At 34.6% G+C, this 16709-nt stretch overlaps 1 protein-coding gene and 1 long non-coding RNA gene across 2 annotated transcripts in view; one reads left to right on the top strand and one right to left on the bottom strand.

Moving 5' to 3' along the window:
- Positions 1-6607, bottom strand: part of LOC134421638 (uncharacterized) — an 18741-nt gene extending 12134 nt beyond the window's left edge. The window contains exon 1 of the long non-coding RNA XR_010028640.1: positions 6515-6607. This is a non-coding gene — a long non-coding RNA (uncharacterized LOC134421638). The remainder of the gene's footprint in view (positions 1-6514) is intronic.
- The window catches only part of CCDC172 (coiled-coil domain containing 172), an 18237-nt gene extending 1528 nt beyond the window's left edge, over positions 1-16709 (top strand). The window contains exons 3-8 of the mRNA XM_063162821.1: positions 1966-2082; positions 3470-3635; positions 5537-5638; positions 6336-6438; positions 15751-15838; positions 16677-16709. Of these exons, the coding sequence (XP_063018891.1) occupies positions 1966-2082; positions 3470-3635; positions 5537-5638; positions 6336-6438; positions 15751-15838; positions 16677-16709 (609 nt within the window). The remainder of the gene's footprint in view (positions 1-1965; positions 2083-3469; positions 3636-5536; positions 5639-6335; positions 6439-15750; positions 15839-16676) is intronic.

Genomic DNA, 16709 nt, shown 5'->3' with positions numbered 1-16709 from the left:
AGGTTTATGTGGTAGGTACAGAAGGTCCTGAGAGTAGAGCCATTATTGTAAATGACTAATGGGAAGAGCTGAAGAACTATTTCTAATTAAATTTTATGTGCTTCACTGACCAGTATTAATGATATTCTCACTGATGTCCACAAAAATACATTTTACTTGCTTGCCTAGTCTGACGTTGATTCATTTATAGATGGGAAATGATACAGAAAATAGTGGAATAGAAAAATGCATTTCAATCAGACTGTATTTAGGTTTAAAGATTACATAGTTATTGACATTATTTAAAATAATTTATTTTTCACTACAGGAATTAGCTTTACATATGTCTGCAAGAGTTCATGTAATTCAAATAATATTAAATAATGCTGTTCAGCAAATGCTGTTCAATTTATCCCACACCAAATAAGTGGAGTTCCTTACAAGCACACATATCCCACCATGTGCATGCTCAGCAGCTGATGCCTGAGCAAGGTACTGAGACTGAGTTCAGAAGTTTTTTGACATCTATTTCACAGACACTGCCTGTGGCCAATCAAAGAGTCCTAGGAAATGCAATTTTTCTCTCTCTTCTCTAAAACCAGGTACCATGTAATTAGAACCCAAATTACAGCATTTTGCTGTTTGTAGCTCAATGACTTCTTTAAAAAATTGATTGCAAATGCATAGATAAATTTTGGCATCTTGGAGAAACTACATTAAAGCTAGTTATGTACAGTATTGCAAATACAGTGATGTAAGACCACCTACTCTCTTTGAATTCATATGTGAAATAAATTCTGAGCCAAGCATGACCTGACCTTAGCATTCTGGACTTATTGGGCATGAGGAAAAAATCTAGTCCTTTCCTTTCCAACTCTCACATTGCAGTTTTGGGCATTTCATTACACTGTCTTTCTATTTTGATCAGATGCACTTCATCTGTGCCCTCTCCACAATCATGTGCATTATTTAACTTTAAAATATTTACATTTTTACCACTGTAATACCACTCTTATTCGGCTTTTTCTGCTTCTACACACACAAACACTTGTGAATCAGCCTGACTGCTCAATTTAGTTCCTGATACTTACCCTGTGCCTTTACTCTCTGTGGGCAAATCTTAACTTTGCTTTCCCTATTCATTGCTCTGAGTCAAGAGAACTTGACACTCCATCAAATAAATGATTCTCCTCCTTTAAGACTCTACAACACTTAGATGCTTCCTATTTTTTATTGTTATAGTTTATTCCACCACATATCTGCACTTTGGTTGGATGATGATACAGTAGATGTGCTAGAAAAATGAGAAGCCTTCAGCAAATTTTGAAAATGCAGGGTTGAACAGCATACCTGCATATCAGATAAACTAATGGTTGAAAGTAATAAAACTCTAAATAAACATAGGTGCAAAATTGAGGTTTAGGGCTTGGGGGATTTATGATCAAACTGTCAATAGCCAGTGAGTTAATTCCCATCACCCTTCCTCAGCTAAAAATTCCAGAAACTGTGCTCAGAAAAATATCCCACTCTTCTTTGCATACTCCATAGTAACACTGCAGAGTGGATGACGTGTACAGCCATTCTGCCAAAACCCAGAATAATCAGATATTATTCTGATATTATTGTCTCATTTGGTTCATGAGGAGCTTTACACTGTGAAATGGAGATCAGTGAATTATGTTGGCTAAAGGATCCCATGTGGTCAATATTTTTCCTGAAAAAAAATTTCTTCTAAACCTAGATGATTTTAAAATGCCATTTTAGATAGACAGAGCACTACTAAATGAATCTTTCAAAGAAAGGAGGCTTCTCAAAATCTTAGCAGAATACTGAAAGGTTATTGAGGGAAAAAAGGAGCTGTTATGCTTTTGTCAGTCCAGCAGCTGTGCTAGCTCTTTTTAAACTGGATCAAGATCCTTGTGTACAATTTCAGAGCATATGAAACAATTAAACAATAACTTTATAATTTTTTTTCCCTTTTGGAAGGTTCAGCATCTGTCTGTAAAGCAGTTCAATGTAGAAATTCTGAAGAAACGTGAAGACAGCTTACAAAAACAAAAAGCTGAACTTATTAATCAAAGAACCAGTCTTCTTAAAATCATGGTATGTTTCCAGCTGTGATACTCACACAGCTCTTTTCTACTGTACAATACCAATCAGCTTTAAAATTTGAAAATCTGGAAAAGCTAATGTGTTGATCAGGAAATTTTTATTGGTTTTTTATATTAGTATATGTAACCACATAAGCTTAGATAAATTCTCACATTTTATTTAAACCATGATCTAAGATAGTGTATGCTGAATTTTATCTCCAAAGCTGATTTTATATTCTTGACTTAATTTTTTAATGTTTGCTGTTGTGTGAGTGAACTCCAATTCTGACAGATTATTTCCTTTGTAAAAATAAGCTATGGAAGCCTCGCCTTAAATTGGATTGCCTCATCCACAGTAAAAAATATTGAAAAGGATCAAAGGAAAACCCCAGGGAGGCCCACACCACATTTTAGCAAATGTGGACAGTTTAGCAATCCTGACATGGCACACAATCTCTTTGATGCCAGACACACCTCACCACCTCTTCAAAGGTAGCTACTTACAACAAGTTTTCCAGTTCTCTCAGATGCTAACCTGAATATTGCCTTCCTCTTACTTTGTTGAGGCTTCTTGGATCTGTACATATGAAGAAATGCCACAGAGGAGCAGTCTTTACTGCATCTGTATTTGCTCTTTAAATCAGCAGAGCTAAATTTTAAACATTCAGTACAAAGCACCAGTATTAAACCTAAATCTTTAGGCAGATATCTTTTTAACTTTAGTCATAGTTCTGCATCACCCACAGTATTCCCAGTATATGTGTGAAGCTTGATATATAAGTTAGCTTTTCTTTTTTCCTGTACATAGGGGTAATTTAATTCTATTTAATTTAGCCATCAATTAAGACTTCTTAGAAGAAATTTAATATAACCTTACTCTTTTGAATATTTTTCCCCAGAAAATTGATCTCTGATTTTCTATCAGCAATAGCATTCTTGGTAGTTATAAAAGGAGTTAAAGTGCATCTACATTCTGCAGAGGGTTAAACAACACTTCTATTTAGTTAAATAACAAGCTGGAAAACAAGATCTGCCATACTATGCTAGTGACTTTAAACAGAATTTTTGAATTTCAATATGAATTGAACTGAAAATCTGCAGGTTCAAGTCTATAACATAATGTAGTAATTTTTTTAAATGCTGTTATCAAGAATAGACTTCATTTTTGCAGGGAAAACATAAGTTTAAAACAACTGGCATAATGATAGAGCTGTAGCTTATTTTCATGGTCTTATAAGAAAAATTAAATATTTTCTTTACTTTTGCATTTTAAAATTTTATTTACTTTCCTACTACAAATTAAAGGATAAAAAGCAACAGTGTGTCTCAATCTGCCTAGCTTAACAAAGACTTTCACTTTTTTCACTTGAATATTCAGCCTTCCCTTTCTATCTCAGGCAGATGCAAAGAGAAAAATTACTGAAGAGGAAGATAATTTTACCAGAGAAATAACAGAGTTTAACAATGAATATGGACTAACAAGTAATAGGGATCTTCTTATTAAAAAGAAAGTCAAGACTGAAATAAATGATTTAGAGAATGAGGCAGCTCTGTTGAAAAATGGTAAGTCTTATATAAAACCAGTTTATCTTGGATTAACACAAATCGATAAAATACAGCTGTTTAGCACTGAACTGAAAGTGTGGTCTGACATACCAAGCAGAATTAAAGGCTCTTCTGTTCCCTATCCTCTTCAGCCTTTCTGATGTGAGGACTGTGAGGAGAAGGAGCCAACCCAAAGGGGCAGCTCCCAGTGTCTAATTCAGCCAGCACAGAGCTCACAGTCATCCACAGCCACTGAATTAGGATTAGAATCACCTGAGGTTCAGCATTTCCTTATCTTCAAAAGAATTGTATACACAGATGCCCTGTAGGATTGGTTCTTCACTGGCACAGTGTAGCTTGATTTTCAGTTAAGGTACAGAGTAAGGGATCTCTCAGAGCACAGGGTCACACTGCAGGGCAGCCCTTCCACAAGGAATTCGGGGTCGTCATGGATCACAGGCTGAACATGAGTCAACGACATCAGAATGCCAACACCACACTGAGACACAAACAGAATCCTGACCTCTAACACATGAAAATAATTCCTCACTCTATTTGAGGCAGTTAAGCTCTGAACTGGAGTGCTGTGCATCTCATTTTGATCTTAAACTTCAAAAAAAAAAAAGTATGGACCAGCTGCTGAGAATCCACATAGGATCAGGAGAGTGATCAGAGTTCTGGAGCACATGAGAAGGAAGAAAATGAAAGAATTGTGGCTATTTAAGCTATTAAGGAAAAGACTGATGAAAGATGAGTATCAGTCTTCAGACTGTATAAGCATCCTGTAGAAAGGAAATAAATATATTTTCTATACCTGTAGTAAACTGAATAAAAAGTAACAAGTGTAAAGCACAATAAGGGAGAGTGTCTGACAGCTTAAGAATCTTTCTAAGAACAGTGGACAACTGAAGCTCTCTGCCTTAAAAGATTCCATTACCAAAAGAATTAGGAGTGCCCATTACCAAAGGTTATCAAAAAAAGGTCAAACCAGCATTTTTCAGAAACAAGAGGTTCAGCTGATCCTGCCTTCAGGAGAAGAATGCAGTAGATGACCCCTCAAAGTCCATTCCAGCCTCATGATCTGCCAAGCAACAGCACTTTCAATTCCCCATATCTGCTATAAAGATACTGAAAAATGACTGTCCACTGGAGCTTGCACTTGGTAACACCTTCTTTCTTATTTCCTGTGGCTAAGATACTAATCTACAACTGAAAAGTCTGCATTTGGTGTCAAGTGCCACTTTTAGCATTTAATTTTTTACATATTCAGGCAGAGCTGGGCAGTTAAATGATCAGTAGTACCTGGAGGGTGACCAAAATTCTTCTCTCAGTTGCCATCTCAGTTCCATCATTTAATGGCACCTTTCTTGAGGCACAACTTGTCTTTTTGCTTGCTACACTCCTGGGCACACTGACAACTCTGAAGTGAAAAGTTTAAGCAACTCATAACAAGGAAGTTATGTGAGGACCTCCAATTGGTAGAAAAACAATCACAATTAATTCCAGATGCTGTCTAATAGTAAGGTTCAAATATATATAACACCAAAAATACTAAGAAGAGGTTTTTTTTCAGCCCTGCTGAGAGATGTCTGTTCTCCACTTATTCAATCAGTCATCTTCCTTTCTTTATAGCTGAATTAACTGAAAAGCAAAACATTCTTTTTATGCCCAGACAACAAAATATGCTGAACAGCTCAATAACATTAAAAAAACAATTTTCTTTCATAGCTATGAATGCATTATATGACATAATTTCCTGTGAACTGTGTTATATATGAATTATTTTAGTTTATTGTGGTTTTATATTTAAGGTTCTTTTGACTAGCTGAAGATTGGTAGAAGTAGTTAAGAATATTTAAGATTGTATCATGAATGCTAAAACTGCAATGCATTTTAATTTAAAATGTATTTTTTCTTAGAAATGGAGTCAATGGAACATAAAAATGTTCAGTTAAATGCACTCCAGCTGCAGAAGAATGAATTAAAGCAGGATTTATTTACTCTCCAAAGTGAGCTCAAAGGTGTGCCTGATAACTATTTCTTGTGATAATTATTTCTGGCTTGACAAATGCTTTTGAAAAATGTTTTCTGTCAATTTTCTTAAGCAAAAGGAATTGTAGTAACAATATTTTAATTTCTTTTTACAATACGTAATACATCATTTTAAAACATGATTAAAACAAATATTATGGCTTTCAATGCAATTTAATTTAAATGTCATTGATACTGAGGTCCAGAGATCTGCTGAATCATGAGCTGTAAATATGAAAGAAAGTTTTGCTTTTGCTGGTAAGTCATATACTTAAATGTAGAATTTAATGTTTCAAAGAACTTAAAGTCAACATCAACATTGCTTAAAATCTTCTGTGTCAAGGGTGATCACAGCAATGGGGAGTATTTTGAAATCTGAATTAAAATAATGTAAATGAATGCTTCATCTATTTTTTTAACCAATATCTAAGTAAGGTGTCACAGTAAGAGCTAAGAAAAGCAGTAAATATGGTCCTAAATTGTTTGGGAAAAGAGTGAAATTTTCTAGATTGCAATATGTGATTACAATAATAAAAAAAAATTAATTTTCTTTATTTAGATGCCTTTACCCTTCAAAAAGTTTCATGAAGAAATATTAGAAAATATAAATTTAGAATAGTGAGTAGAAGGTTTTTGAATATGGATGATTAATATATATTTATAGGGTAATTCTGATTTCATGTTTAGACCTTGAGAAAGTAATCAGGGAAGCAGAAAGAACGACAAAAGATTTAGAAGCAGAAAAAGTCCAAGTCACTGAAAAACCTCAGACTGATCCTGAATGTTTAAGGTAAAAGCCTCACATTAATTAGTTCTTATTTAATTTTAGGAGTGTAACTGCAGTTTAGTCCTGATAACTATTTTACCTTCCATGTACAACATTCCTTCTGAAATCAGCAGAACCATTCATTTTTTCTTAGTCAGCCCCAAGTCCTGTTGTTGATTGCAGCATTTCACCCTCACATCCACACCCCAATGAACTCAAAGCTGCAAGTGTTAGCAGGGGTGTCAGTCAAACCCAGAGCAAGAACAAACTGCAGCTGCTGGGGTGGAGCATCAGTTCCTGAGCTCCTGCAGGAATGGTGGTGGTGCACAAAGCGCTGAGGAACTGCCCCGTGCCAAACTGATTTCTGCTGCCTGGCTGTGCAGAGCCCATGGCAATGGACTGGGCTGGCCTCAGTAACCCCCCCTTGGGTAGCTGGGGCCTCTGTTGGAGAAAATAAATGCAGATTTGTTTTCTCTATGTTCTCTGCTATCTAGTTTGCCTTCTAATTAAGCTGGTTTAAAACAAATTTTGAAGACTTAACCAAGACAGAAGGGAAGACCTGGCACAGTCTCCCTTAACAGTGAAGTTTTCTTTTCAGGAACTGAGTGGTGACACTTCATTTCTTGTCAGTTTGCTTAAGTGAAACATTAGGTTTTCACTTCACAGAAAATAATTTCTTTTTTTTTTTTTTAAATCTCTGAATGCAGAAAGCCCCATATCACTGAATTGACCACCTTTTTCCTATTTTATCATATTCCAGAAGGAAGTGCCTGGGAATATTTAAAAATAATTAATAGGCAATGCAAAGGAACTCCTCCTTCTAAAGCTAGACCAAGATTCTCTAACAAAAATTAAGGCAATCACAACTTATAATACCATCACAGGGTTTTGCCTATATATCCCTAAGCTTTTGACAAAAATAAATAAATGTAGTGGGGATTTTTTTTATCTGAAAACTTTCAGTGGAAAGTTATAACTTTGCAGAGAACCCTGAGCAATTTTCTGAAAGACGATTTGGTAATGACCCATTTTTTGCTGAATATTGGTTTTGAAAGAAAATGATATATCAGCCCTATTACTAACTCTCTTCAACCTCTTGCATGGTGTTGAGACATGGCCAAAATCCCCTCAGCATAAAAATTAATTAGCTCACAATCCTGCATACAGTAGCAAAAAATTTGCATCCAACATATACAGAGAAGACACCGTGTAAATAATAATAACAGTAACAATTCTCCAGGACAGCACATTATATTTCACTCCTGTACATTATTCATTCAATCATGATATATTGGGGTTGTGATACACGAGGCTGTCAGCTTCCTTCCAACTAACATACTTCCCTTGGAATAGTTTACTGCCATGATGCCACTGAATATCTAAATTTTTGTAATTAATTTTCTAGAGCAGGTTTCCTGTGTGCAGAAGTAGCCAGCATTATCATGCTTTTAATCCCCAGCTCTGCCACTGAGATCCTAAGGATCAGTCAAATCCATGTGTGTCTTTCTAGGCAGTAAAATTAACTCACAGCTCTTCAGAATGACACTTTGGCTTTCTCTGGGTGAAAAACTGGATAAAACACATTAAATTCTATTAACTGCAAAATCAGCAAGTGTCATTTACAACCAAGGCAAGAAGGATGATGAGATTTTCTTATTTCATGAAATGCCTCCTTTTATGGTAGAGATAAGCTAACATTATTTGATAATTGCATGTAGTGCAAAAAATAAAGTGCTCCTATGCTATTACCACTATCACAAAATGCAAGCCCTTCTTGAAGTCTAGTAATATACTGAACATATTTTCTTAAAATTGGAACATTTTTTTCATTTCAGATACTGGAAAAAGTTTAAGACAGATTTGCCTAAATCATATTTTTATCTTGCACTTGCTTTTGATCAGAAAAGCTCAATGCTTCATAGAGAGAGATAGCCCTGAAAAAGTTAACTCAGATGCCAGAAGCAATGGAGCTGTGCTGCTGTATTTCCATGTCAGCACTAATAGATTCTGCTTTTCAGTGGAGCCAAGCAGACAATCCTCATTTGTCTGCCTCTCTATGTCACTGCTTTAGAGCCACCCCAAACTTTATCAGACTCATACAACTCTAGCAGTTGTTTAGGTATTTTTTTTTTTTTTTATTTAACAAAGCCTACTCATCACTTCTTGGTTTGGACTACTGAATTAAGAGAATGAAAGGGGATTTAAAGTATTAGACACTGTAAATTGTGCAGCATATAAATAGTCCCCTGGAGGGTATCTGATCACTCTCTGGTACCTCTGTTATCATCCAGAGGATGGAGCCAGAATCTGCACAGTGCTGCACACTAAGACAACTAAAGGCAAAAAGCAGAAGTTGAAACAAGAAGATTTAGAGTAAGTTTGAGGGAAAAGCATTTTTATCATAAGGAGGCACAGTTTGCTTAGGGAGGTTGCATAGTTTTCATCCTTGGAGGTTCTCCTTCTTGAGACACACTCATATACTTGTGTATCTTAACAGGAGTCAATTTTGGTCATATTAAAATCAATGTGATTGAACCTTCTGTGTCTGAGAAACAACTCTTTTTAGCCTAACAAGATCAGGTTTTTATCCCCATACAGAGTTTATTGCAAGAATAGAATTCTAGTTTTTCACTGAAAATCATTTTTATTACACATAAAGATAATATTTTGACACATGTAATGTGGATCAGAAATACTTCTTTTTCCCCTATGAAATAGCACAGAATCTGATTTTATTTTTTACAGAGCTGGAAACCACACCACACTAAGTGGTAAAAATACCTTTTTTTTTTTTGATGCTTCCTTAGAACAAACATGAGAGACAGTCAGCATCAATAACCTGATATATGTAGCTCCCAGATCACCCTGCAAGTCTGTTACTGTATTACATCCCTAGTCCCAGCTTAAAAATCAATATCAAAAGTAGCTGGCAAGGCAAGAATCTTCATTGCAATTAAGTATATATCTAAAAGTAAATTGCATTTCAGCTGAACAGCGTAGCCAGCTAATTCAAATTACAGCAATTCATCTTTGATCTGAGAAAAATGCCCCATACCACGTCTGCAGTTTCATAAAATTTCTCTGAAATCCATCAAAGAATTGCAAAGGGTCACAAGAGGCACACACCAGTAATTCCAGCAGCTGTTGGAGCTGCTGTAGAGGCTTGTCCTGATCCACACTGGATGCAGAAAAAAATCCAACCAGAACTGGAATGTTAAGCACAGATGTAATTAGCAGGCACCTTGGAAAATGCAAGTCTCATGATACAAGTGCATAACTCAGAGAAATTTTTAAGAAAATAGGGCTTTTTCTTTTTTTCTTTTTCTTTTTTTTTTTTTTTTTTTGTGTTGGATTTTTTTGGTTTTGGGTTTTGTTTTTTTTTTTTTTTTTTCCCTAAAGAGAGCTGCAATTAAGATCAAAAGCCTTGTTTTAATCATCTGTTCTGCCAATGCCATCCTCAAACACAAAACAGCAGGAAAGAACTTTGGCATCAGCTCTCTGGAGTCCCATTTCCCTGGCAGGTAGCAAGTAACATCACTTAAGTGGAACAATGCAGGAGTCAAACAGAGACTAACTGATACCAGTAAATTCCTAACTATGGCATTTCATTGTTATATTCATTGTAATTACTCTATCAATTATTTATCCTCTTTCACATTTTAATTTTAAATTTTTGTGTTGCCTTAAGTAAAACAGCCTAGAAATAATTCTAGTTGAAGTTCATTTAGACTAAAATCAGAGCATTTCTACCTAAAATAGATGTCTTTCAACCTATTTAAAAGGTAGAATAAGGATAAAATTCTTCTTTGAAACCTGAATTTCTCTTCTAATTCAGAAAATAAGTAGCAGAAACGAAATGCATGAAATCTGCTTACTTTGTAAATAGTTCACAGCTTTGTATACATGTCTAAATCCTAAAAATATAGTATTCCTTTTTATTCTTCATAATCCAGAAAAAGAAACTCTATTACCAAAATTAGGAAGGAAAAAGTAATTTCTTTCATACAAATCATACAGGAAATATATTCTTTAGAGCTCAACAAATTGTTCATGCAAACAACAGACTGCCTAAGCCCCATGCAATCTTCTGGTGGGTTAAATTTTTTTTTGCAATTTAATTTGATGTTAAATTTTATAATCAGAAAATATCAGTCTCTGGAGTAATATATGTGGTTCAAAATGAGTTTTTCAATGGCAATCTCCTCATTGATTTTTTGAGCTTTTCTTTTTAATAGCAGTGCCTAGTGGAACTATTATAGCTTGAATTATGTTAAAATAGCTTTCCATTATGAATTGTAGAATGGATTTACAAAAAGCAGATCAAATCTGACTAATGATGCCTTTCTTTGATAAGATAACAGATAGATTAGACAAAGAAAATTCCAATGCCATCCACCTAGACATTTATAAAGTATTTGATGCTGTCCCATATGGAAAAATACTAGTTAACCTAGGGAAGACATATTAAAAAAATTAAGTAAAGAAATGAGTAATAGTAACAACAGTCATAGGTCTGCAATTTAAAATTCTGGAACTCAAAGGGAACAACAGTCACAGTTGGTCTTGCTTAATGTTTTAATTAATGTCTTTAGAATACAAAGTGTTTCAAGACAACACTTTGTTAATTAAACTCTACACCTTGCAGAAGAGTCACTAAAAAAAGGAGGAATATGATTGTATAGAGTGTAAGTTTATCTACTTATAACAATTAGGGACTTCTATAACAGGTAGCTGAAAGCAGAGAGGTCTGAGCATACTGTGTGTGCAAAATACAGCTATAAACATCAAAAGAAAATATAGCTGTGCACGAGATAAAAGAAAGAGTTATTTCCAAAAAAATACCAGGAGGGTGTAAAAATACTTTGTACACATCTCTCACCTACTTGTCAAGAAAGATTCATTCAACCTGGAAGATGAGCAGAGCATGGACAGCCCATAAAGCAGAATGAAACAAGGACAATTCTAAATCCCTTTTACCTCTGAGTCTTTTATACACATGAAGAAAGCAGTACATAACAGAGACATTAACTTCAGCAATAAAGTAGCCGTATTAATATACTCAGATTAAAATCTAATTTTCTTTGTCCAATAGAAAAATCAAGATAATTGAACTAGAAGAACCATTGAACCCCTATTTACTTTCCCTGCTTTTCAATAAGAATCTTATTGACCCTTAGAAACACATTTCATTTCACATCTCACATACATGCTAGTGTATGTCTTTCCTGTGTAGCTCATTTTTACAGTTCCAATGAAAAATAATCCACACAACTTTGGTTTGCTGTCTGCACAAAAGCAAATCTCATCCTAGATGTGCAATTTAATTTAGTGTGCCTTAACCTTTCCATGTTTATTCACCTATTATTATATATTCCTTAAATATGTCTTGTGATGGTTTATGTATTCAGAAAATACCACCACACTTTTCAAGACCTCTGACTACTCTTATCAATAGTTGCCTGACAGCATTCACAAAATGCAAGCTTTAATAATTGGTAACTATGTATTTTACACTTAACATTTTATCCAGGACAGCAAAAGCAGAAAATTTCTTATTTTACTTAAAATAGATAATTTTCTTTTTATTTGCATTTGATTTCCATTGTTATGTTGTCTAGTACCTTCTTTGTGTTCATGTTTCATCTTCCTGCTAGACTTTATTATTACTATTAGATCACTTGCTTAATTTTATTATCCTTCTGCTCCATCAAGCACAGACTTTTATATTTAATTGTGTAACTCATGTACTTGACTTTATATTTTGGGATGCTGTATTCCATTTAGGACTTGTTTTTTCTCTTCCTCAATCAATTGATAATAGTCTGAAATTTATTGACTTCTCCAACTGTATAAATAGCATATTCTGTTTAGTAGTGTCAGCAAATTGTAAATACCAGCCAAATCTTGCTCTCACTGTAGAAACATACACAGTATTTAAACCCAGTCTTGAACTGACAGAATTACCTCAATGTCTTGCCTCTACTTGAGCTTGAGACAATAAACTTAAGTCTTCAAAACTTTTCTTCAGTCCCAATAAAATCCTAAAATGTTGATAAATGTATCTCCTGATGTTCACAATGAAATCCCAGAAAATCAAGATATGCACTCTCAAGTTATATATAGCTTCTTAAAGAATTTAATTTTGTACCATGGATTCCATGCCCTGTATATCAGTGTCAAGCAATTCTGTTTTATAACATACCACAATGTTTTCCCTCCAATTTATGATTAAAAAATAAAATGGTGGACATAAACAAGGCAAAGACAAAAAGGAGACTATGGAAAACATTTGTACTTGTGTCAGCTAAACATAACTGAGAGATAGTCTGTTCCTCCTGCAATTCCAACAACAATTAGGTAGGGTCTTTCAGCCCCACAAAAAAAAATAATAAATCACATATTAGCCCTACTTTCTACAGAAATTATTTCCCCTTTAAGACCTCTTTACAGAAAATGATTCTTGGAATGCAAGTTTTGGAGACTAAAGTCTTGATCCAGTAATTTGAATCTGTAGATGATTTGTAGAGAGACCTGTTTGACAATAACATTATTTTCTTCATAGTTCAATTTATAATACCAGCATGTATTGATTTCAAATTATTTTTCCTCTTTGCCACGTGCATATAGAGCTGAAATTCAAGAAGAATGTGTATCAACCACAAATGCCAATGACATTTAATAGCTGGGCTCATTTCAGAGCTGCAAAATCGATCATCTTCAGTGATCTCCTCCTTCTTCATCTCTGTCACTTCTAGCATTCACGACTAATGGAAAATGGGCCATTGATAGCAGAGCTCGGTCTGGGACAAGCTAGCATCCAAAAAATGCTGATGTTGTTTTCCCACCTACTTGATTTAAGGCTAGGTTTAGCTATTGCAAATGTGGCATTTCAGCTCCAGCTGTTCATTACAGCCTGTGATACTGTGACTTGCCAAGACACTGTTAGTCCAGTGCAATGACTTATTTTAAAGCTCTATTTTATTGTCAGCAAGGAGAACAAAATGCTAAAAATAAACCAAAACCAAAGGACATGGGGAGCCAAATGCTAATGTGATTTTTCAGATTATTTTTCCCAAGAGATCTGCCTTTTTTCATAGTCATAAAAAGGGTATAATTGTCAAATTAATCCTTGTTCTAGCACAAGTTACATCTTTTTCCATTTTCAAAGGTGACAGAAAACCTGCCTTCCATCGAGACAGTATAGTTTCATGAATAATTGGTTTGCACATTCAATCTGATAATGGAAAGATGAATATGAATATCCTGCTTATCTTAAATGTAAAATGAAAAAATGAATCTGCTTTCAGGTTAAACATTTTTTTTAATAGTTCCATTGTCTCACATTCCTTCTGGTAAAACTTCATCATTTATTCAGTAACTCAGGCGTCTCCAATGCATTAATTTTGTAGACTGTAACCTAACAGACAGCTCTTATTTTGTGAGTATATTATTCCTGGCACATACTGTAATTATCTAGCTTCTAAATAAGAAAGAAGGAAGACCTGAAAGCAGAATCAATTGATTAATGTAAGAATTAAACACCACATTTGAATGAATGTCTTGTACCACCACTACCCGATGCTATGTAAGGAATTGTGCTGTCACTAGTGTTAAAAGTCTTATAAAATATTTGAAATAAAATTTTAATTCCATACACAAAATGTTAGTTTCAAAGCATATCATCAACAGAAATTAATTCACAATCCCAATACACAAATAAGCAACTCCTACTGCTGATCTTCTGCTCGTTCTATCCCTAATGTGGACCTAGCATGGACTGGAATCATTCCTAGCTAACAAGTAACAAACAGGCTGTGCATCAGTTTTACAGTGTGACACACAATGGGACAGCATTTTCTCTGAGACCAGGACACTCTGTCTTTTCCTAAAATAAATTAAACTAAGTAGGGCTTTTGTTTGTCCCAAGCAAATTAGGGTTCTAATATCACACCAGCAGACAAAACAGAGAGAAAAAAATGCAGAGACAAGGCAATGAAGTTAAGCAGATTTAATCAAGATCACAAGCTGATCCTAGACCTTGAAGTGAACTTCTCTCAATGAAATGAACTGAAAACTAACAATGTTTTCAATAAACTGAAAATTTAATTTCTTGAAGCAAGTTTAAAATTCCCTGTTTGATTCCTGTAAGTGTTATAAGAAATATTTCTGAAAGAAGAGACATTTACTCCTTTATAATGCAAGGACATAGAGCTCATGCTTTTTCCATATTGATGGTAAGATATTTGCATCTTCCACAGGAACAGCAAAATTAACTTCCAGTCCAGTCTTAGTCTGTTATTCTAAAGCTGCACAGGGACTAAGCTATTCCTCTATTTAAATATACACCTTTTAATAAAGCCATTTTTGTGTAGAAAACCAACTCTCTTTGCACTAGGGACAGCTAAAGAGGTACATCTCTATAGCAAGGTCAAATAATTTATTGTCTATTATAGTATATAAAAGCAAAAATAGTTGCTACCTTCTGTTTCAACTTCAGAAGAAACAAGGTCTTGCTCTAATGCATTGATTTGTCTATTTCATGACAAGCAGAATATTTTCAGTCTGTTTGTATGTTCCAGAACATTCAGACTGTTTCCTGAAACTGTATTAAAGGTAAACAACTTTATCTTTGTCATTATACTTTTCTTCTGACAGCCATGAAAAGACCCAGTATAATCTCATCACCTTGTATTTATCAGACTACTGAAAGCTCTGCCAGAGATTTCTCTGGGCCTACCAAGTATTAATTTAAACCACTCCAGTCATTGATGTGCAGAGCTGAGGTATCTCCTTTTAGCAGGACTAAACTATCTTTTAAATGGAGAAATATCTATATTAAAAGTAATCCTTACTGTAGAAAAGTTGGAGAACTCCTGGCTGAGAGCACTGGGAAACAGTAAGTGCTGAGGAATAGTGGGAGCAGGGGGGAGAGAAGAGGAACAAAAGCTGTGGAGTTTCTGGGGGGGTGTGGAGCAATTCTAGCACAGGGGCAGCACAGCACCCATCTAATCCAAAATTCTATCCACAGCAGAGGCTACAAGAAGATACCCAGGTGAGATAAGAACAGCAACATATGGTACTTTCTAAGTATCACCATTGCAATTCATGTGTTTAAATAAGGAACGTGATGACTAGTGAGGCCATATATCTTTCACATTTTATGGAAACAACACAGTCCAGAAATCTGCCTAACTAGCAAACTTAAATCCTGACCAGGGAAATAGATCAATGAGGCTTTTCTCACACAAGTCAAATTGAGAATTGGGACCAAAGCTGAAAAAAAAGTTACCCAGTAACAGTTGTCTGACCTGAAAATTTATTTGCTTTTGGACACAGACTTAAGAAAGAGTTGGAAAAATGCAAAGATGATAGTTGGGAAAGTGTCTGTGAGACTCTTCAAGCAGAAATTGAAATTCTGCAAATGGTATGCCATTTTCATTATATATTTTAAGTGTTTGATAATTTTAGTTTTAAAAGTGTCCTTTAGGATGATTGGCAGTGGTTTTAGATAAGGAGTTTTTTTATGCTGTGCACATGCTTAGATACCCTCTTGATGCAGACATGCTCCAATATTCATTTGTTTCAGCTTATTTCCAAATATCCAGGAATAGAACTTCTATAGAAAAGGAAAGCACAAAGAAGAATTTAAAGATATGCTTTTAGCACAAGAAAGATGTACTGGGGGGGACTTATATAAATTGTTACTTTATTGAAAGCTGCAAAAGATTATGCATTTAGGAGCTAAATTAACCTTTACTTCCAGCTGCCAGTTAAATGGAAGATGGGAGTATGGAGAAATAAGATGATAATAACATCCTTTCAACGAGTATTTTATTTTGTCCACTCACAAATTCCTTACAAAAACTTACTAAAACATGTTTTTCTCTGAATGCCAATCCTAACTTCAAATTTCTTGATTGTCAGTCTGTGTCACAAGACAAAGAGAAAAAATATTTTTAAGTCCCTTTTGAGAAACAAAGTTTTAAAGGTTCATTTTAGAGCCCCTGACTGAGCTGTACAAAGACACAGCTGCCACAACCATCAAGCAGAACAACAGTCCTGAGAAATTTGCATTACTCGCTCTTATAATCAGTTTCAAGTTTCTGTTGAAGTAATGTAACTTACTTGTACTTTGTTATTTTTTTTTCATTAGTTTTTCAGAAAGGAAAATAAAACACCTCAATGTTTAAAAATTTCTTTGTGAAAAAGTACTATACTCAAAATATTTCATTTTCTACAATTCCATTCTTTTTCTTTTCCAGAATTTATCACAAAAGAAGTCTTCAGAGAAATGA

Source organism: Melospiza melodia, chromosome 9 (genome assembly GCF_035770615.1).
Source record: "Melospiza melodia melodia isolate bMelMel2 chromosome 9, bMelMel2.pri, whole genome shotgun sequence".
In the NCBI taxonomy this organism is placed as follows: domain Eukaryota; kingdom Metazoa; phylum Chordata; class Aves; order Passeriformes; family Passerellidae; genus Melospiza; species Melospiza melodia.
Note: the sequence above shows the minus strand (reverse complement) of the source record. Positions and strands in the feature narration are given on the sequence as shown.